A 21,770-nucleotide genomic window follows, 5' to 3' on the forward strand; every position below is an offset into this window, starting at 1 on the left:
AAACAGCAACACTGTGTCGACACGGTATCGATACAGTTTTGGGAATGTGCTGAAACGCCTCACGAGGCCTCACTACCTCAGGCTGTCAGGTTAAAACACTCAGTCGTGTTTTCGTAGCGTAAACGCTGGCCCTCCTCTCAGAGCCTACGCTCTATCTGCTATTCCCGAACAGAGATACGCAAGTTTCTCCGTGACTGCAGCTGCCAGTCAAAGCTGTTATGATGACGTTTCACAACAATTTAACATCACCGCTGTAGGAATTAGAATGACACTTATGGGAAAGGAGACCCCTTGGACATCAATCAGCGTGATGAGAACTATTGAAAAAAAAAGAAAGAATCTTTGGAAAAAAATCTGAGGAGAATAAATTTATTTTAGTCTGACCCCAGTCCCATCCGCTAACATGGAGGAGGCGGGGTTTATGACCTATACTGCAGCCAGACACCAGGGGGCGATAGAGACGTTTTCGCTTCATTTTTGGGGTGCTGTCGCGTCGTCCATGTTTTCTACAGTCAATGGGCAAAACATGCACATGCTCTTTGAGAGCTTGTTCCCGGCTCGTAACCGGCCCGCTCTGCCGTCAAGGACGATCATTGGCTAATGGTCATCATGTGACTGATGGAAGCCAGATCCCTCTGATTAGCAAAACTGTGATTAATAGTTAAATGCTATTGTTGAGGGGCACAGGCAGGAGTCCACATGCACACATAAAAAATAAAGAAAAGGGCACTTCGGGCACCAATCAGGAGAGGGCCAGGTGCCCCCCCCCCATGCACGTGCATTGCAGTCTAAGAGTACAGTACAGTAATAATAATTGTACAGTAACTGTAATGCTGGTTAGTGACTGAGCAGCCTGGCGACTTTTCTCAGTTTCTTATATAAACTGTTTTAGTGTCTCATCTTTAGCTGCAGGTCCCAACATCCTTCAGTTCAGTCAGAGCAGCAGATCTAATGTCTGCATGACTTTAATCAACATTCAGGCTCACAGTTATTTCTTTAATCAGGGTTAAATCACTCATGTGCACAGATTAACTGACGACTGCTCATCTTAGATGTTATGGTGACGTTGCACCAATTTAATGCCATTCAGAATTATTAGAATTATTAGAATTATTAGAATTACACTTATGAGAAAGGAAACTCCTTGAACACAAATCAGCAAGATAAGAAGTGCTAATTATGGCAGATTTTTTTTTCTTTGGGAAAAAATGTATTTGAGGGGAACTTTGTTTTAGTCTGACCTCAGTCCCATCCGCTAACATGAAGGAGACGGGGTTTATGACCTATACTGCAGCCAGACACCAGGGGGCGATAGAGACGTTTTGTGAGGAGTTCTTTGGTTGTGTCCCTTTAAGATTCATGTAGCTTCCGGACTCCGTCACATTTACGTCACACACGGAACTGTCAAGATGGAGGACGGTAGAGAAGCTTCCACGAATTCACTTTTGAAGGATGGTAAAATGAGTTTTATCATGACAGAATTGGTGCATCGACTTTAAATACGATCGTCGATAGTTTGAAGGCATTTTATCAAAAGCTGCGAGAGTCTCGCAGGACTGTAAAAAATTCTTTAGCCAGTGAAGAAGCGACATTAACATTAATAACCTGGTTTGCATTGTTTGTACAATTCATTTGGCTAAATTAGTATTTGTGACAAAAAAAAGTAGAAACTACATTTGGTACCCATCAAGTCGCTAATTGTATAATTAGACAGTGACGTGTCTGATTATGTGCTCGCTGTCTAATATGTGAGACTGGGAGAGTTAATGGCTTGAAAACTGACTGCTGTGTTTGCAGAGTGTTATGCTGATTTCCTAGTAAAGGACTTTGATGTGAAGACATACACCGCTCAGGCCATTCACCATGCTGTAATCGCTGAACAGCTGGCCAAGCTGGCACAAGGCATCAGTCAGCTGGACAAGGAGCTACACACCCAGGTACAAATCCAGCACACCTGGGCCACTGTTTCCCTCAGAATGCACTAATTTATAAACTTTCAGTAATAACCAGCATTCCCAAATTACTGTGAGAAAACTAAGCAGATCCAAATAGATGAACCCAGTGTAAGTTTAAATGTCTGTATCAGTGTGACAGCTCAGGACGAGCGCTGGATCTATCCTGAGTTGACCTGTAGGATGTGTTGACGAATGCAAAACATGATTGCCAAAGTATTTTTGGGCAAGATGCTGGACGTCACAACAAAATTTAAGCCATTAAAAAGTTACTATTATTGTTTTAACAACAAATACCAACACTAAGGTAGTCCACTGAAATTTTAGCCACTTTAGAAGTGCTGAAAGTTAGAATCAAATAACCAGTGTTGGTCAAGTTACTTGAAAAAAGTAATCAGTAACTAATTACTGATTACTTCCCCAAAAAAGTAGTCCCTTTACTTTACTGATTACTTATTTTCAAAAGTAATTAGTTACTTGGTTACTTTTTAAAAAAACATGATTTACAACCTGAATAGGTGATAAAGTGATAGATTGTTCAGCCCAATTCTACTTTCTGCCTAATCCGTCATACAAAATGTAATCAAATGGAAAAGTCTCTTTTTAAAACTTGTTTTATTAGTTTTAATCTTTTAACTTTATGCATCAAGCAAACATTAAATTATCTGCACCATTCTCTGACTGGAAGAAATTTGTTTAACATTTAAACCTATTTTCTGCACATTCCAGCACATAAAATAAAATATTTTTTCTGTTTACACTCAGTCTTTCAAATAGATGCAAGTAAAACACAGCAGAAAATAAATAAAATCAAAGTCTCAGCGGTCCTGTTGCTCTATTTTCACCTGTATAGCAGGCGGATGTTTGCCCTTGTGCAGGTGTGTTGTAGCGGTCAGTTGAAGAGTTTCTCTGTGAATTTCCCATTACGTGGTAGCTACTCGGTGCTTGCTTGGAAGTTTAGGGTTTTTTTCGCTGTAAAAAGAAGTTTTCTTCCCACGCAGTGAACAGCGGACGCTAATGTTTTTGTCAGTTTTTGCGGAATCAAACTCAAAGTAAGGTCAGTACTTCCACGCTTTAAACGCTGCACGCTCATACTCTCTCCCGCTCTCGATATATTATCCTTTGTTGATCTGCACACAGCTGTTGCCACAAACGTCGCACTCGCTTACGTCGCTGTCATGAGACCCTCACAAAAAAAATCACGGTTTTAGTAACGCAGTAACGCAGCGTGCTTACGGGAAAGTAACGGTAATCTAATTACCTTTTTTTGCAGTAGTAATCCCTTACTTTACTCGTCACTTGAAGAAAGTAATCGGATTACAGTAACAACGCGTTACTGCTCATCTCTGAAAATAACAATGTGAATATATAAAATGTGACTAAAAGCAACTTAAATCAAACATTAATATGTCATATAAAGCACAAACAGTTACCATAACATGTGCAGTCTTCTTATATTTATGTTTATATTTTCCAGGTTGTGGCCAGACATGAAGACTTACTTGCTCAGGCTACTGGGATAGAGTCTCTGGAAGGTAAATTGCCACTTTTCCACAAGCTACTCTCATAAATTCATATCTTCTTTTACAGACAAATTGATTTTTAGCAGTTTTAGGCTTCATCGTGTGAATCACTATGCTGAACAAATGCCATGCTTTGATTAGTTCAACTACAGTCAACATTTGATCAGCTGTGAACGGTGGCTATTTTTAGAACTGCTGGTACTTAGGAAGGAATTAATTACTTTTATTACACCGTAAAACCACATCTGCTTTAATATTAAACTTATACTTTTCAAATGAACCTGAACTTTGATCATTAAGAGGATGGATGGGTAACATTTGCAGAAGTACTAAAGGAGTACATTCTTAATGGGCTTTTCAGATGCTTGCAGTTCCTGCAGTTTACCAAAAGAGAGATTGAACATTGCTTGAAATAAGTCTGGTAACAAAGTAGCTCCAAGTTCAAAATATCCTGAAGGAGTAAAATTATGATGTTGTTTTCAGGCGTCCTTCAGATGATGCAGACAAGGATTAGTGCTCTACAGGCAGCTGTTGACAGGTAAATGTGTTTGCCTCTGACTGTAGCCAGTCTATATACTGTTGATGTTAACATGAAATATGTAGACATGTTTGGCTTAGTTCTTCACATTCACCCACTGTTTTCCTTTTACTGCCTTTAGATTTCTGTAACTGGGCATCTAGTGTGGTCTGTTAACAAAAAAAACAATGAACTAAAAAAGTGTAGTGGTGAGATCAATAGAGTGAAAAGAATAAACGTCCAGAGCATCACAGTGGACCGGATACACTCTAGGTCCTTGTGAGCTGGAAACATGTCAAGCATCAATTCTAAAGGTGAGGCTGCAAAGTCGATGTCATTCTAAGCCAGTAGAAGCAAAATCGGCTCCCACCAGAGCAGATGCCAAATAGACTCGGAGGTTGAAAGAGCTGGCATTGATGCAACTCTTAATGCGCTTAATGAAGGAGGCAAAACTGAAGCTGCTCTAGCTGCAGCAAAGGTGCCAGAAGCTGCTACAGACAGTGACGATGGTAAAAGTGAAGTCGTGGTCCCCGGCCTTCCTTTATTCCCTGCTGTGTCATGACAGTAAGTAAGTAAAACTTTATTTATATAGCACCTTTCAAGATAAAAATCACAAAGTGCTTCACAGAAGCTAAAACCTAAAAATAAAAATCCACCAAAAGCAAGTTTAAAAAGATGAGTTTTTAGCTGTTTTTTAAAAGCGACCACTGAGTCCACAGATCTCAGGCTCAAAGGGAGAGAGTTCCACAATCTGGGGGCCACAGTTACAAAAGCTTTGTCGCCTTTTGTTTTCAGCCTCGTGTGTTGGACAGCAAGCAAGCCCTGGTCACATGACCTCAGGGACCTGCTGGGAATGTATGGATGTAAAAGTTCACTTATATATGTTGGTGCTTGTCCATGCAGAGCCCTGAAAGTCAAGGTCAAAACCTTAAACTGGAGTCTGAATTTAACGGGGAGCCAGTGCAGCTGGATCAGCAGGGGTGTGACATGGGAGGTCTTGGAGGACTTGGTCAGAAGCTTTGCAGCAGCGTTCTGAACAACTTGCAGATGCTCCAAAGAGGCTTTACATAAACAAGTAAACAAAGAATTACAATAGTCCAGACGAGATGAAACAAATGCATGAATGACAATTTCTAATTCGGAGCGCGATACAATAGGACTCAGCTTAGCAATGTTTCTCAAGTGATAAAAACAGGAGCGAACCAGAGATTTTACATGAGCGTCCAAAGTCAGAGCTGAGTCAATGGTAACACCAAGGTTCCTGTTTGACGGTTTGGCAAATGTAGCAAGTGGACCCAAGTTTTCCATAACACTAGGTAGGAGCACAAACAAGAACTTCAGTCTTCTCCTCATTTAGTTGAAGAAAGTTTCCAGCCATCCAACATCTAATGGAGTCTATGCACTTATGCAAAATCTGTAGCTTGGAAACATCATGGGGCTTAAAGGAGATACAGTGGGGCAAAAAAGTATTTAGTCAGCCACCGATTGTGCAAGTTCCCCCACTTAAAATGATGACAGAGGTCAGTAATTTGCACCAGAGGTACACTTCAACTGTGAGAGACAGGATGTGAAAAAAAAATCCATGAATCCACATGGTAGGATTTGTAAAGAATTTATTCGTAAATCAGGGTGGAAAATAAGTATTTGGTCACCTCAAACAAGGAAAATCTCTGGCTCTCACAGACCTGTAACGTCTTCTGTAAGAAGCTTTTCTGTCCCCCACCCGTTACCTGTATGAATGGCACCTGTTTGAACTCATCATCTGTATAAAAGACACCTGTCCACAGCCTCAAACAGTCAGACTCCAAACTCCGCCATGGCCAAGACCAAAGAGCTTTCGAAGGACACCAGGAAAAGTATTGTAGACCTACACCAGACTGGGAAGAGTGAATCTACAATAGGCAAACAGCTTGGTGTGAAAAAATCAACTGTGGGAGCAATCATCAGAAAATGGAAGACATACAAGACCACTGATAATCTCCCTCGATCTGGGGCTCCACGCAAGATCTCATCCCGTGGGGTCAAAATGATCATGAGAACGGTGAGCAAAGATCCCAGAACCACACGGGGGGACCTGGTGAATGACCTGCAGAGAGCTGGGACCACAGTAACAAAGGCCACCATCAGTAACACACTACAACGGCAGGGAATCAAATCCCGCAGTGCCAGACGTGTTCCGCTGCTGAAGCCAGTGCATGTCCAGGCCCGTCTGAAGTTTGCCAGAGAGCACATGGATGATACAGCAGAGGATTGGGAGAATGTCATGTGGTCAGATGAAACCAAAGTAGAACTTTTTGGTATAAACTCAACTCGTCGTGTTCGGAGGAAGAAGAATACTGAGTTGCATCCCAAGAACACCATACCTACTGTGAAGCATGGGGGTGGAAACATCATGCTATGGGGCTGTTTTTCTGCCAAGGGGACAGGACGACTGATCCGTGTTAAGGACAGAATGAATGGGGCCATGTATCGTGAGATTTTGAGCCAAAACCTCCTTCCATCAGTGAGAACTTTGAAGATGAAACGAGGCTGGGTCTTCCAACATGACAATGATCCAAAACACACCGCCCGGGCAACAAAGGAGTGGCTCCGTAAGAAGCATTTGAAAGTCCTGGAGTGGCCTAGCCAGTCTCCAGACCTCAACCCCATAGAAAATCTGTGGCGGGAGTTGAAAGTCCGTGTTGCTCGGCGACAGCCCCAAAACATCACTGCTCTCGAGAAGATCTGCATGGAGGAATGGGCCAAAATACCAGCTACTGTGTGTGCAAACCTGGGAAAGACCTATAGTAAACGTTTGACCTCTGTTATTGCCAACAAAGGTTATGTTACAAAGTATTGAGTTGTATTTTTGTTATTGACCAAATACTTATTTTCCACCCTGATTTACGAATAAATTCTTTACAAATCCTACCATGTGGATTCATGGATTTTTTTTTTTCCACATTCTGTCTCTCACAGTTGAAGTGTACCTCTGGTGCAAATTACTGACCTCTGTCATCATTTTAGGTGGGGGAACTTGCACAATCGGTGGCTGACTAAATACTTTTTTGCCCCACTGTATATAACTGAATATCATCTGCATAGCAGTGATACGAAATGTCCTTAAAAGTGCTCAATAAGTGTTGAAGACACTTAAGAACTTGACTCAGGGGACTAGATACAAACGAGCACTTTGTTCATTAGCCATTATTCTCATTCTTTCATTTTGTTAATTATCACACAGAAATGAAAACGGACCCAAACTTTTCCCTTCAGAGCTCCAACATGACACCCCTGACTCTCTCTGACACTCTGTAGTAAGACTGAGACTGTAGCCATGAAGCCTGGTATGGATCCACACAAGGATTGTCCCGTTCATAAGAAACCACACTCTTTAAAAGTTTCTTCAAAAAGCATTCCATTTATTAAAAATGCTGCATGTCTATGAACCACAAAGCTAGGGATTGCAACACTGTAATGCGCTGTTCTGAGTGCTCTTTGCATGCCGGCTCTTCCTAACGGTCCACCTCCATGGATGACACGACGGTCTTGGATTTCAGAGGAGGCGCAAGGTGTGGAGCAAACCAGGAAGAACTCTCCTATTACAACATCCAGCTGCACAGAGGACTGTGGGGAAGGCAAAGTTCAAAGCTGTGTTTAGTCAGTGTGTGTCCCAGAGGAAGTCCTTAAAAAAAGAAAATGTGTGTGGAAGAAGGGCCATTGGCTTCATAATACAAGCTGTAGATGGTTGTGTATCCCTTGGACTACCAACGAGTTTAGCTCGATTCCCAATAATAGAAAGGAAATTCCCACACCAGAGGCCGCTACTCATCAGCCTCATCTCAAAGCCGCTGCTGCCAAAATACTACCTCTTGACCTCACCCCATGCACAATATGCCCAATGCCTGGACTTCTGATGGGTAGGAGACATTTGCCCACAAACCTACTGTGAACCTATTGAAGACCAGAATTCTGGAGACCGTCCAGCTCAGCAAACAGGCCTTCTGGAAAGCCAGTTCAGGATAACATTGGCTACCAGAGCTTTGGTCATGCCGCAGAGGATAACAGACGGGCACCGTCAGTTAAAGATGAGCTTTTTCTTCACATCATGAACACCAAAACAGCGTCTGTCTAAAAACCGAGAACAAGCGTGTGTCTCACATCTCTTGGATGTGCTTTGAAAAGAAACCAAAGAAAAAAGACCACTATGTGCATGGAAAGGATCGTCAGCAGTGCTCATGCTGATCCTCCTCTGGAACATGATAACAAACAGGGGTATCTACTAGAGATGGACCGATGTGATATCACGTATCAGTATCGGTCCGATACTGACCTAAATTACTGGATCGGATATCGGAGGGAAATAAAAAATGTAATCCGATCCATTAAATATCAAAAAAGCACCTCACAGAACTTGCGACACGGTGTAACTCGGCTCATAACCGTAGCACGTCGGAGCAGTGTGCTCACGTGATAGAGCGGCTGTGTGCATTTGTAGCCTCGCTACCAAACCAGCATTTCATCTCTGAAGTGATCCCAGAGAGAAGTAAAGCAAGTGTGTAAGTTTATCTCTGAATGTTTGTAAAGCATTCCCACGTTAAGCTTAACAACCGATATATGGAGCGACGGCCTCTCTCTCTCTCTCTCCTGCTGCTACTTCAATCATGAAACTGATCAATGATCAGCTGATCGTCTCTCTTCTTTGTTTTTGTCCCACTTTGCACCAGAAAGAGGAAACCAGCAGCTGAACAACAGCAGCACGTTTAAGCTTGATAAGCTGTTGTTAGAATTTATTTAATATTACTTTCTACACCAGGATCTTTTTCTACGCAGCTGATGGCTGGTAACTGTGCAGGGGCGGATCTAGCAAAGTTTAGCCAGGGGGGCCGATAGGGCATCAACAGGAAAAAGGGGGCACAAAGACATACTTTTCTTTCTTATTCTCATTTAAAATGTCGAGCTTTTAATAAATAATTATCTGAATCTTACACCCAAAGTTTTAATCTGATGTAAAATGTATAGAAGTCCATTACTGTATATAGTAACTGTTAAGTCTAATATACCCTAGTAAGCTATAGTACTTTTTCCTTTGGGAACCATCTGTGCAGTCTGCAATTCTGTTGAAGAAAGATGTTGAATCTATTTAATTATTCTTGAAAAATAATTTATTTCTGTGCATTTTTTTTCCACACTGCATCAAATTAAAGTTGATTACGTTGATTAAGCATCATGAGGTGGAGGGTGGAGGGTGGTTCCCTATTTAGTTTTTTGTTTTTTTTTTGCTGGGAGTTTTAGAGCCCTATTGGTTAGGTTGCTTACTCTTTAAAATACCAGAATAGGGAGGATGGTGCAGGTTTAAGTGTGTGGGGTGATGGAGCACCTCTTCAACCTGAGCCTGGGAAGAGTCCCACAGCTTTGAAAACCTCCTGTGTTGTACCAGTGCCAAAGACTTCACGCCCCAAGGACCTCAACAGCTACAGGCCGGTGGCTCTGACATCCCACCTGATGAAGACCCTGGAGCGGTTGGTCCTGGCTCAGCTTCGGCGCCTAATAAGCTCATCACTGGACCCACTTCAGTTTGCCTACCAGCCTGGCATTGGAGCGGATGATGCCGTCATTCACCTCCTACATCGTTCCCTCGCTCACCTGGAGACCGCTGGAAGCACTGTGAGAATCATGTTCTTTGATTTCTCCAGTGCCTTCAACACTATTCTTCCCTCGGTTCTAAAGGACAAGCTGGTGAACTCTGGAGTGGACCATCACCTCACTACCTGGATTTTGGACTACCTCACCGACCGACCACAGTATGTGAGGACTCAGGGCTGTGTGTCGGACAGGGTCGTCTGCAGTACGGGGGCCCCACAGGGAACGGTTCTGGCTCCGTTCCTCTTCACCATCTACACTGCAGACTTCTCCCACAACTCCACCCAGTGCTTCCTGCAGAAGTTCTCTGATGACTCTGCAATAGTCGGCCTCATCACTGATGGGGACGACAAGGAGTACAGAGGACTGACCCAAGACTTTGTGGACTGGTGCCAGCTGAACTACCTCCAGATCAACGCCAGTAAAACCAAGGAGCTGGTGGTAGACTTCCGCAGGCACAAGCATCCTCCACTGCAACCACTGAACATCCAAGGTATGGACATTGAGGCTGTGGACAGCTACAGGTACCTTGGTGTTCATCTGAACAACAGACTGGACTGGACTCATAACTCAGACGCCCTCTACAGGAAAGGGCAGAGCAGGCTGTACCTGCTGCGGAGACTCAGGTCGTTTGGAGTGGAGGGCCCACTCCTGAAGACCTTCTATGACTCTGTGGTGGCTTCTGCTATCTTTTATGGTGTGGTCTGCTGGGGCGGCAGCATCTCTGCCGGGGACAGGAAGAGACTGAACAGGCTGATCCGAAGGGCCAGCTCTGTTCTAGGATGCCCTCTGGACCCAGTGGAGGTGGTGAGTGACAGGAGAATGGTGGCTAAGCTGTCATCACTGTTGGACAACATCTCCCACCCCATGCAGCAGACTGTGACAGCACTGAGCAGCTCCTTCAGTGGGAGACTGCGGCACCCACGGTGTGGGACGGAGAGATTTCGCAGGTCTTTCCTCCCCACTGCTGTCAGACTCCACAATAAAGACTTTAACTGATCAAACACATCCACACATGTGCAATAACACTAAGTGCAATAATCTTTTCTGTCATCGTTGTATTTTTACTCAGTTGTATATAGCATTTGTATTCTATTTTTATCTTATTGTATATTTATTTTATTTTATTCTACTGTATATAGTATTTTATTTTATTCTATTCTATTCTGTACAGTTGTGTACTGTATTTATTCTTATTGTATCCTAATTTTTGCCTCATAACTTTTGCACTGTCCACTTCCTGCTGTGACAAAACAAATTTCCCACGTGTGGGACTAATAAAGGTTATCTTATCTTATCTTATTAGATTGATCAGTTTTGCTGAACTATGAAATATTTTGGGTGCAGTGTATTTTTTGCATACAGGTATAACAGAATAGCTTTAGTGGGTTTTTTTTTGTTTTTTTTAACTTGAGTGTGAACTTATACAAAATGCAGCAAGATATTAAAAAAAAAACAGTTTTATTGATTAAAAAACACATTATATCGGATTCATATCAGTATCTGCAGATATCCACATTTCTGATATCGGTATCGGACGTAAAAAAGTGGTATCGTGCCATCTCTAGTATTTACCAAGTTTTGGTATCTACCATTCAAGAAACCAGGGCAAATCAGGCTACTGTTTGACTGCAGAATATGTGGATGGGATGCAGTATTCCCAAGGGAAAACAACAAAAAGGGGCAAAGATGGAGGGATTCTCTTCAGGACAGACGGGAGCTAAAGATACTGAGAATGTATATTTTGCTCCTGTTGTCAGCAGCTCAAAGTTTACCCGACCCTCATAGACAGGAGGTCAAAGTGAAGGTGGGTCAGTCTTTGGGAAAGCAAAAACACTGTGTGCTTTGGTACTAGCTGCTCCAGAAGGAGTCGGATATCACAGTGGGTGATTCTTTCCTCCTGGCATAGGGTGGCGCCTGGCTACATCTTTAACGAGTCAAGACGCTCGCGTTGATGTTCACAATCATTACACAGTCCACAGGTGCTGGGGGACAAACTCTTCATCTTCTGCAGTGGCAGACATTTGATTTTTTTTTTGTATTGGTTTAAGTTAGTCTTACATCCAGGAAGCGTCAAGCTAAACTGTGCAGGAAACAGCTGTGACGGGCAGATGAAGGCACGTGGTCAGGCGCTGATTGAAGGAGAACTTGATTTTCTTTGATGTTTTAGATATCATTGGATTCTGTTTATTTAATCGTGAGAACCAATGACTAGTATTGAAAGTCAGTCGACTGTGCGGCATTGCCACATATTGTAATGAAACATGGAAACTCGCCTTGACTAATGTAACAAACCTCAGCCTGTATGCAGATTCCAAAAGCTGGTGTGAGGTTCCAGGTTGTTCCAGGTTGTTCCAAGTACAGTTTTTGCTGCAGTACAGCTCTATCTGTCTGATCTAACACTGATGTCCTTCCAGGATAAGGACAAAGATTGTTGAGCCATACAACAAGATTGTGGCCAGGATCACTCAGCTCGCCAGGCTGCAGGTAAGTTGAATATCATGTCATTTGTGAATAAATGATTGAGTGTCATTTGAAATGATAGATGACAACTCTTTGCGTGACAGTTTGAGTGAAAAACCTTTGAAAACCCAGAGAGACCACGGTGCAGACGAGAAGGTCGGCTTTTGTTGGCCTGAACCTCGAGCTGCTGTTTGCGCAGCTCTGTGAGAACACAGCGCTCCACGCCTCCTGCTCGTGCAGACGAGGAAAATCAGGGTTAAATATTGATGAAACAACAGCTGTAAAAAGGTCAGCGTGTTTCAGGAGTCCCTCTGGGGCTGATGCCTCTGTGTTGTGCATGTCAGCTGTTTTGTGCTTCTAGTATGAGACTCAGCAGCTGTCAGTGAGAAAGTGTGGTATCATCTACAACATCTGAGTGCAAAGGTTAAACAAAACAGTTCTCAGCAGATTTATTTTAGTAGTTTTATTTGTAAAAGGGTGACATTTTACAAAGTCTGATACTTTGCATAGACTGTATAAAACATTTTAAACTGCACACTCATTGGCTATTGGCTTGTCAATGACAAGTCCAGGCCAGTCGGCGTGTAGTTTCACAGTTAAGTGGAATTATGCCGCTCCACTCCAGGGCCCGTCCGTCTGCCCGCAGTGAGCTCTGTGGTCAGATGGAGGCAGTATAGAGAGGATGTCCTGCAGCCGGTCTGTGGGGCGCCCCTGCTGTTGTTGGTCTGAGAGCCAAGTTCAGTGTTAAACGGTGTCAGCGCTGCCACTGTCTGTGCTTTTCATGGTTTATTTTGGTCGTTGAAGTTTTTTCACGGTTTCCCCAGTGACTGACCGAAAAGTGTACGCAGATACGTTTCCCATTTAAGATCCGTTTTTCTTTATCACAACCAGTTTTCTTTTAAAACCAAGATGGAGATGATGTAAGCACTCATCTCCAGCCTTCAAAACTGGACGTGAGCAGCCAATAGGTCACAGTAGCTCCATCTGCTATTCTACTTTTTGATTATACCGACTCCACGCTGTCTGTTCTTTGAATCATTGTGCTTCAGCAACGGTTCACATAAGTAGATAGTTTGTAGCACATCGGTGATAAACCATTGATCACAATTCACACAGTGTCACAGACAGGAGACAGGCTTGCTGGCTTACTGAGCATCTGACAGGTGTGTGTGCCTGTGCTGAGCACGTTTCTCTATTAAGGTAAACATGTAGCAAAATGCGAAGGATTTCTGCACCTGTGTTGACTTCCTCGTTAATTGCAGTGCTAATGCACTGAAACGCAGCTTGGAAGGAAAACTTGCCGTGGCGCTCTGTGGTTGTGCATCCAACATCAGCGGGGATGAGAGAGCTTGGTCTCCTGCTTTCTGATTGACGGACCTCCACTTCTTACCCCAGCTACAAGTGCAAGATTAGCAACAAAGTCCAAGAAAAAGAAGTGTTGCAGAAGTTGTGAAGGCGCAGAATATGTGAATTTGTGATTTGGGAGGACTCGTATTTACTGGTTTGAGACGTTGCAATCGCAGAGTTGTGGCTGTAATAAGTAAAAATAATTAAACATGAGTAAAACTGTCTAAATATAAGTCTACACATGTCTGTGAAGGTTCTCAGTCATCCAGGTCATCGTAGTCAAAGGAGCTTGCAAAGAAAAGCGTCTGGACTTCTTTAAGTTACTTGAAGACGTTTCACCTCTCATCCGAGAAGCTTCTTCAGTTCTAAGGTCAAATGGTGGAGAGTCCCAGATATAAACCTAGTGGGAGTATCCCCCCACAGAGGGACAAAAGGACCCCCTGATGATCCTCTAATCGCCTGAGCCAAGGTGTGAAACTGGGTGTGGGTCCCAATCAGCCAGAGTTTCAGGTGTGTTCATTGTGAAACCTAGCCCCACCTTATCATGCGAATTCCTGAGGTCAGATGGCCCAGGATGTGAGTGGGCGTTAAGGCGTCTGGGAAGGGATCTCAAAACTGGATTATAGATGGCAGAGAGTTGGTGTCGTAAACCCCCGCCTCTGTTCAAAGATGGTCGCTCACAGTGGACATAGATGCTTCTTTCACTCCTCTTTCAAACCATCTGTCCTCTCTGTCCAAAATGTGAACATTGGCATCCTCGAAAGAGTGTCCTTTATCCTTAAGATGCAGATGGACTGCTGAGTCTTGTCCTGTGGAGGTGGCTCTTCTGTGTTGTGCCATGCGCTTGTGAAGTGGCTGTTTGGTCTCTCCAATGTAGAGGTCTGGGCATTCCTCGCTGCACTGTACAGCAAACACCACATTGTTAAGTCTGTGTTTTGGCGTTTTGTCTTTCGGGTGAACCAGTTTTTGTCTGAGCGTGTTGCTGGGTCTGAAATGCACCGGGATGTCATGCTTGGAGAAAACTCTCCTAAGTTTTTCTGATACACCGGCTACATAGGGGATGACAATGTTGTTGCGTCTGTCCTTCTTATCCTCCCTCGTTGGTGTCTGGTCTTCTTTTCTGTGCCTCTTTGCTGACTTTAAGAACGCCCATTTAGGATAGCCGCACGTTTTGAGTGCTTCCTTTACATGTGTGTGTTCCTTCTTTTTTCCTTCAGGCTTAGAGGGAACATGTTCTGCCCGGTGGTGTAGCGTTCTAATTACTCCAAGTTTGTGTTCCAAAGGGTGATGGGAGTCAAAGAGTCTACACATTATTTTTTTCTGTAACAAAAAACTTTACATTTTTCACCCCACACACTCTCACTTAACTAACAATTAAATGCAGTTTATTTGCAGTTTATACATCAGAAACTAGGGCTGTGCGATATGACCAAAATCTCATGATATAAGACGTTTCTCATCCCGATAACGGGATGAGAAACATATCCCGAAATGTGCGTTTATTGTAAACTCTGTGAATCTCAGGCAACTCGACCCGTGTGACGTGTTTTCAGCTGGACGTCGAGTGTTTTGTTCGACGCATGAAATTTGCTTTGTGAGTATTTACTACACGGCGTGCTGCAGGGAAAAGCCTGTGCTAACGTTTCAGTCCAAGGTTTATTTTGAGCACCTGACAGCTTTTTGCTTCTCATCCGTAAACTCTCTCCACACTCTGTCACGTGATTCTTGCATAGGTGGTTGAACAGGTTTGCCATGTTTGAGTCTGAGGTGGGACCGGTTTCCTGCATAATTTGCAGAGTACAGTTTTCTGGTCCATGTCAGACTTTTCATAACCAAACCGTATCCGTGCTACAGAGGGATCCTCTCATTTAGGAATAAGGTCCTTGATTTGTTTGGACTGGTCCTTCTGTTTGGAGCTGCCTGGTTCTCCCTCGTCTTCACTGGTCATGCTGGGATTCTCTGCATCCACATGGTCACCATCCAAACAATGAAAAAATATTGAGTAAACGGTTTATTTTGCGACACCACAAAACAAACAATAGTGTATAGTATGAAACAATAGATGTTTTAATTTCATCACCTGATGTATGTCGTCATATCGCACAGAAACCGTTTAATGCGACATGAAAATGAGAAGCATACTGGAAACATGTTGTTCTTGACTGCTTTTTTGCTGAGTCTCAATTAATGGAATTAGTTGTCTAATTCTCAGTTCTTGTTAATGTCAGTCGTCTCAACACCTCCCTTCTTCACTGCTGCAGGGTGCCTGTGACCTTCTGCGGAGGATCATTCGCATCTTGTATCTGAGCAAGAGGCTTCAGGGACAGCTGCAAGGAGGCAGCAGGGAGATCACCAAGGCGGCTCAGAGCCTTAACGAGCTCGGTAAGGACGTGCATGTCTATCATAGAACAACTGTTACATAAGCAGCTGTGTGTTTTTTCACAACACAGATCTACTTGACACCTCGAACACCGGTAACTTTAAAGCCTTTTTCCACTAATACCTACTCAAGTCCGCTCGGCACGACTCAACTTGGTTTTTGGGTTTTCCATTAGGTGGTAGTACCTTGTATTTGGTACCAGCTACTTTTTTAGTACCTGCTTGGCCAAGTAAAGTCAACAGACTGCATGCGACTGATTGGCTAGTCAGCTGCGTCAATGAGTGGTGAGAGGATCTCGTTCACGAAAATCAAAACCGTCGCTTTTGAACGAGAAAAATGGCTACACAGAAAAACAACAGCGTAGTCCCGAAGACAAACACACCACAGACCAAGCAGCAGGTATATCATCGCAGCGTGTCACAATATTCACCTTGTTGTTGAGTGGAAAAGGCAATGAAGTGTTACTTTCTTTAGGTTAGACTTGAAACAGACAGGTTCTTATTAACACAGACAATCAAAGAAGATGAAATAAACAAATATGTAGACATGTAATGTCATATTCAGGGGCTACCTCGATTTGTTTGGACTGAATATGTAGACGTTTAATTTTCCTGTGACAACATCAGCAGGTTACACTTTTAGGAGGTTTTTCCTTGGCTAACATATCTGTAAGTTTGCAAACAGCTGAACTCTCGGCGCTTCGATGTTCAGGGTTAGATGTGATATTGTAATCAACCCTGCAGCATAAAAGTATTTTTGGTCCATACAATCACATGAAAAGAGTTTTGTACAGTGGCTCCAGTGACGACAGGACTGCTGATTTTTAAATTGTAGTGTGACGCCTGCATGCTCCGGGCTGATTCTGCAGAACACTGTCCAGAACCTGAACGAGACTCGAACATAAACAGAGAAAAGCTCAGTAGAAGAGGCATGCTTCCCCCAGTTTAGAAGAATGGATGTGTTTTAGGTCGTCACACTCAAACATCATTTTATTTTTTAAAATAACAACTAGCCTGAATTTTGGCTTGAAAGCGTGAACAGAAGATGTTCGTTACCCTCTTTAGTTCCACAAAGTAACCAGACTGTTAACAGAGCACAGGGTGTTTTTTTTGTGTTTTTACCTCCTCCTGTGCTTGTTTGATACACTGGAAGAGACCAAAGGCAGCACAATGATGGGAATCACTGTGGGTTTCAGTTAGGGCTGGAATAATTCATTGAGTCACTCAATTGTTGAAAAACAAATCTTAAATGTAAAACTTTTGCTTCGATGGTTTGTTAAAGCCACAACTGTGTAGCACTTATCGTCCGTCTACTCACGGCAGAGAGCAGTGGAAAGAACAGGTGCAGTGCAGGAAGCTTTTCTAGCATCACTGTAACACTTGTTACTGTAAGCGCCATAAAAACCTGGGACAAAGCTGGCAGGAGTCCTTAATCAAACCGTCTGCTCAACAAGCTCCAACTGATCCCATTCTACTACTGTTTGTTTTACACTGAAAATCTACAGGAAACCTACAGAAGTTAAAATAAAATATGAAGATGAACAGTTAAGGTGCCAATATACCCTTCGCAGTGGTCATCGCACAGATGCAGCCATTTATACCCGCGGCGCAGTATTCTCCTAAACCATAGGTGTCGCCACTCAGACAGGATTTCGTCATACGCGCTGATGATGAGGAGAAGTCAAAAGACTTTGTCGAGTGTTTCGTTTTTTGTTATTTATTTTTGTAAAGTTCTTTTCACAAACTCCAGTTTTCAAACAGTCCCAAGACCTCTGCAGCGATTAATTATTTTAGTAATCAAGTAGTCTATCGATGATTCCATCAACTAATGAAGTAATCGGATAAGAAATACTTTTCTTATTAATGAGCAATAATGAATATTCAAAAGAGAAAAGTCTTTCAGAATGACTTTGACTGCATACAACAACAAACCCTTCGGTTTACGTACATGTATTACAACATGTTTGTGCTGCTGAAGTTATGGTGGTGGAAACATTAGTTAATGCTAATAGTAATTCAGCGTCCAGCCTAACAACTGTCAGGTCAGTGGCTCAGAGTTATTTGGCCCATGTATAGAGCCATCTACTAATTGGAAGGTTGATGGTTCAGTTCCTGGTGGTGCAAGACACTGACCCATGTTAGATTGATAGCATATGTGTTTGACAGAAAGCACTTCTACATAGAAAATTAGTGCATGCATGAATGGGTGTGAATGGAGCCGATCCAAAGAGGTCAAAGGTCGATCCTCCAGCTCGCTAGTATGGGGAGGCCCAGCCAGGATAGCTTTGCATTCGTGCTGTCAGCGTTAATCTCATTAAAATGCATGTAACGCGGCAAATCTCCATTAGCGAGTTAGCGCAGATCGCCCCGTGTGTGTGGCTGCACAGCGTCAACGCGTTAGCGCAGTCAGCTCGTTAAAGCGTTAGTGCAGATCGCGGGCGGCTGCACGGCACTAACTCGCTAACGGAGATTAGTTAGTGCGGTTATGCCGTCAATGTCATTTTAATGAGATTAACGCTGACAGCACTACTTTGCATACATCAGCAAAGCGTCCTCGCGATGCTGGAAGCAGGCTCAGTGCCAATATCCGTGCCCACACCTCTGTTCAGAGCCCTAAACACACTGTGCATGGAGGCTTTGGCTATTTTTCACAGAGCTCTATGAAATGGCTCTTTAGTTTGCAAATACACTGCACACTTTTTGCGTGCGCCTCCAGTCAAACCTTCTTTCTGGCGCTTGGTTGAAAACCTTCTGTTGTGTTGTCTGTCTTTCTTCAGTTTTTTATAAAGCACCTTTCCCAGAAAAATTCAAAGTGCTGGACACCAAGATGAAAAGCAAAATAATAATTGAAAAAAGACATGCATGAACAATAAAAGACACACTTAATTACCCAGATGTCTGTGTTTATTCCCACCTAGTTGTTTTATAAAAAAACTTCCCTGATTCGGTGAAATATGGGAATGAAGGAAAGTCATTCCAGAGCCATCACTCCAAAGGTGCCATCTGTATGTTTCAAAGTGGATGCTACACACTAACAGTAATCTTGGTGTTGTACTTTGGGATTTCACTCTCTTCACAGGCCACTCGTTTGCTTCTGATGCCAGGAGGGCTTCCCATCATAAAATGCTGTTGCTCCCAGTTTGGCCTTGTTCAGAGACATGGAGTCCCAACTAAGGCCCCTTGTTGTTCAGTTCAGTACAGTAAACTGTGCTTTGAACTCTGTGATTTGTTAGTAGGTGAAGGATATCATAGATCTGATAAGCTGTGAGCCATGAGGTTGACCCCAGGTTGTTTAATGCCCACCCCCAGCATGGCCATACCTGACTGATGACAGTTTTAAAGGTCTCACAGTGGTTTCACCGGAAACCTCTACTGATAATGACCCACACCCTTTTTCACACCTTAGCTCATGTGATGAGGAGTGTTATCAATAGTGGGTCAATGACCCTCTTAAGTCAATTTATTTATAAGCACATTTAAAACCTACACAGGTTGACCAAAGTGCTGTACAGAGTGAAAAATAAAGAAGCAAGACACAAAAGCTAAACACCTGGGTCACAATTAAAAGCTAGAGAGTAAAGATGTGTCTTCAGACGGGTTTTAAAAATGTCGAGTGTTGGAGAGATCCTTATTTGAAGAGGCAGACTGTTCCAAAGTTTAGGTGCAACAATCACAAAGGCTCGGTCTCCTCTGTATTTCAGTCTGCTTCTAGTAACAATCAGAATCAACTTATCAGCTGACCTGAGAGTTTGGTTTGGAGTATGTTTGGTTAAAAGAACAGAGAGGTACGAAGGAGCTAATCTATTTTAGAGAGTTAAAAACGAGCAATAAAATCTTACAGTTGATTCTACAGGGAGTGCAGAATTATTAGGCAAGTTGTATTTTTGAGGAATAATTTTATTATTGAACAACAACCATGTTCTCAATGAACCCAAAAAACTCATTAATATCAAAGCTGAATGTTTTTGGAAGTAGTTTTTAGTTTGTTTTTAGTTTTAGCTATTTTAGGGGGATATCTGTGTGTGCAGGTGACTATTACTGTGCAGAATTATTAGGCAACTTAACAAAAAACAAATATATACCCATTTCAATTATTTATTTTTACCAGTGAAACCAATATAACATCTCCACATTCACAAATATACATTTCTGACATTCAAAAACAAAACAAAAACAAATCAGCGACCAATATAGCCACCTTTCTTTGCAAGGAGACTCAAAAGCCTGCCATCCATGGATTCTGTCAGTGTTTTGATCTGTTCACCATCAACATTGCGTGCAGCAGCAACCACAGCCTCCCAGACACTGTTCAGAGAGGTGTACTGTTTTCCCTCCTTGTAAATCTCACATTTGATGATGGACCACAGGTTCTCAATGGGGTCCAGATCAGGTGAACAAGGAGGCCATGTCATTAGTTTTTCTTCTTTTATACCCTTTCTTGCCAGCCACGCTGTGGAGTACTTGGACGCGTGTGATGGAGCATTGTCCTGCATGAAAATCATGTTTTTCTTGAAGGATGCAGACTTCTTCCTGTACCACTGCTTGAAGAAGGTGTCTTCCAGAAACTGGCAGTAGGACTGGGAGTTGAGCTTGACTCCATCCTCAACCCGAAAAGGCCCCACAAGCTCATCTTTGATGACACCAGCCCAAACCAGTACTCCACCTCCACCTTGCTGGCGTCTGAGTCGGACTGGAGCTCTCTGCCCTTTACCAATCCAGCCACGGGCCCATCCATCTGGCCCATCAAGACTCACTCTCATTTCATCAGTCCATAAAACCTTAGAAAAACCAGTCTTGAGATATTTCTTGGCCCAGTCTTGACGTTTCAGCTTGTGTGTCTTGTTCAGTGGTGGTCGTCTTTCAGCCTTTCTTACCTTGGCCATGTCTCTGAGTATTGCACACCTTGTGCTTTTGGGCACTCCAGTGATGTTGCAGCTCTGAAATATGGCCAAACTGGTGGCAAGTGGCATCTTGGCAGCTGCACGCTTGACTTTTCTCAGTTCATGGGCAGTTATTTTGCGCCTTGGTTTTTCCACACGCTTCTTGCGACCCTGTTGACTATTTTGAATGAAACGCTTGATTGTTCGATGATCACGCTTCAGAAGCTTTGCAATTTTGAGACTGCTGCATCCCTCTGCAAGATATCTCACTATTTTTGACTTTTCTGAGCCTGTCAAGTCCTTCTTTTGACCCATTTTGCCAAAGGAAAGGACGTTGCCTAATAATTATGCACACCTGATATAGGGTGTTGATGTCATTAGACCACACCCCTTCTCATTACAGAGATGCACATCACCTAATATGCTTAATTGGTAGTAGGCTTTCGAGCCTATACAGCTTGGAGTAAGACAACATGCATGAAGAGGATGATGTGGACAAAATACTCATTTGCCTAATAATTCTGCACTCCCTGTATAACGTTCTGGAAGCAGAGTGTAAACGAGCCAAAACTGGGGAAATATGATGGTGTTTGCGTGTGCCTGTCAGGAGTTGGGCTGCAGCGTTCTTAACAATCTGAAGACGAGAGACCAGAGCCTGGCTGATACCAAAATACGGACTATTGCAGTGGTCGAGCCTGGGTGAGAAGATGTTCTTAGCAAGGGTCCTCAGCTGAAAGAAGATGGCTCTTACAACATAATTTATTTGTTTCTCAAATGAAAATCTGCCATCAAAGAACAGTTTTCCAAACGACCAAGGTCACCCTTAAGAGAAGAACGAGGGTCAGAAGGTCCAAATAGTTCAATCTCGGTTTTTTGATCATTCAAAATCAAAAAATTCATTGCCTACCGTGATTTTAATGTTGTCAAGGCGATACGTGGGACTGTCCACCATTTGGACTTCTCAAATGAGACGTGAAACGTCTTCAAGAAGTCCAGTCGCTTTTCTTTCCAAGTTCCTCAGATTTTAAAGTTTTAATTCTCTCTGTGGTCACAAAAGTGGCTTTTAGACCCTGATGCCCTCTGATGT

General features: G+C 43.0%; 1 protein-coding gene across 1 annotated transcript in view; it reads left to right on the plus strand.

The window, feature by feature from the left end:
• Positions 1-1,383: 1,383 nt before the first annotated feature.
• The window catches only part of cog5 (component of oligomeric golgi complex 5), a 61,370-nt gene continuing 40,983 nt past the window's right edge, over positions 1,384-21,770 (plus strand). Inside the window, exons 1-6 of the mRNA XM_084910591.1 lie at positions 1,384-1,455; positions 1,798-1,937; positions 3,430-3,487; positions 3,959-4,013; positions 12,032-12,101; positions 15,686-15,806. Of these exons, the coding sequence (XP_084766717.1) occupies positions 1,410-1,455; positions 1,798-1,937; positions 3,430-3,487; positions 3,959-4,013; positions 12,032-12,101; positions 15,686-15,806 (490 nt within the window). The 5' untranslated portion in view covers positions 1,384-1,409. The remainder of the gene's footprint in view (positions 1,456-1,797; positions 1,938-3,429; positions 3,488-3,958; positions 4,014-12,031; positions 12,102-15,685; positions 15,807-21,770) is intronic.

This window comes from Perissodus microlepis, chromosome 17 (genome assembly GCF_051167445.1).
Source record: "Perissodus microlepis isolate ML-2025 ecotype Zambia chromosome 17, ASM5116744v1, whole genome shotgun sequence".
NCBI lineage: Eukaryota > Metazoa > Chordata > Actinopteri > Cichliformes > Cichlidae > Perissodus > Perissodus microlepis.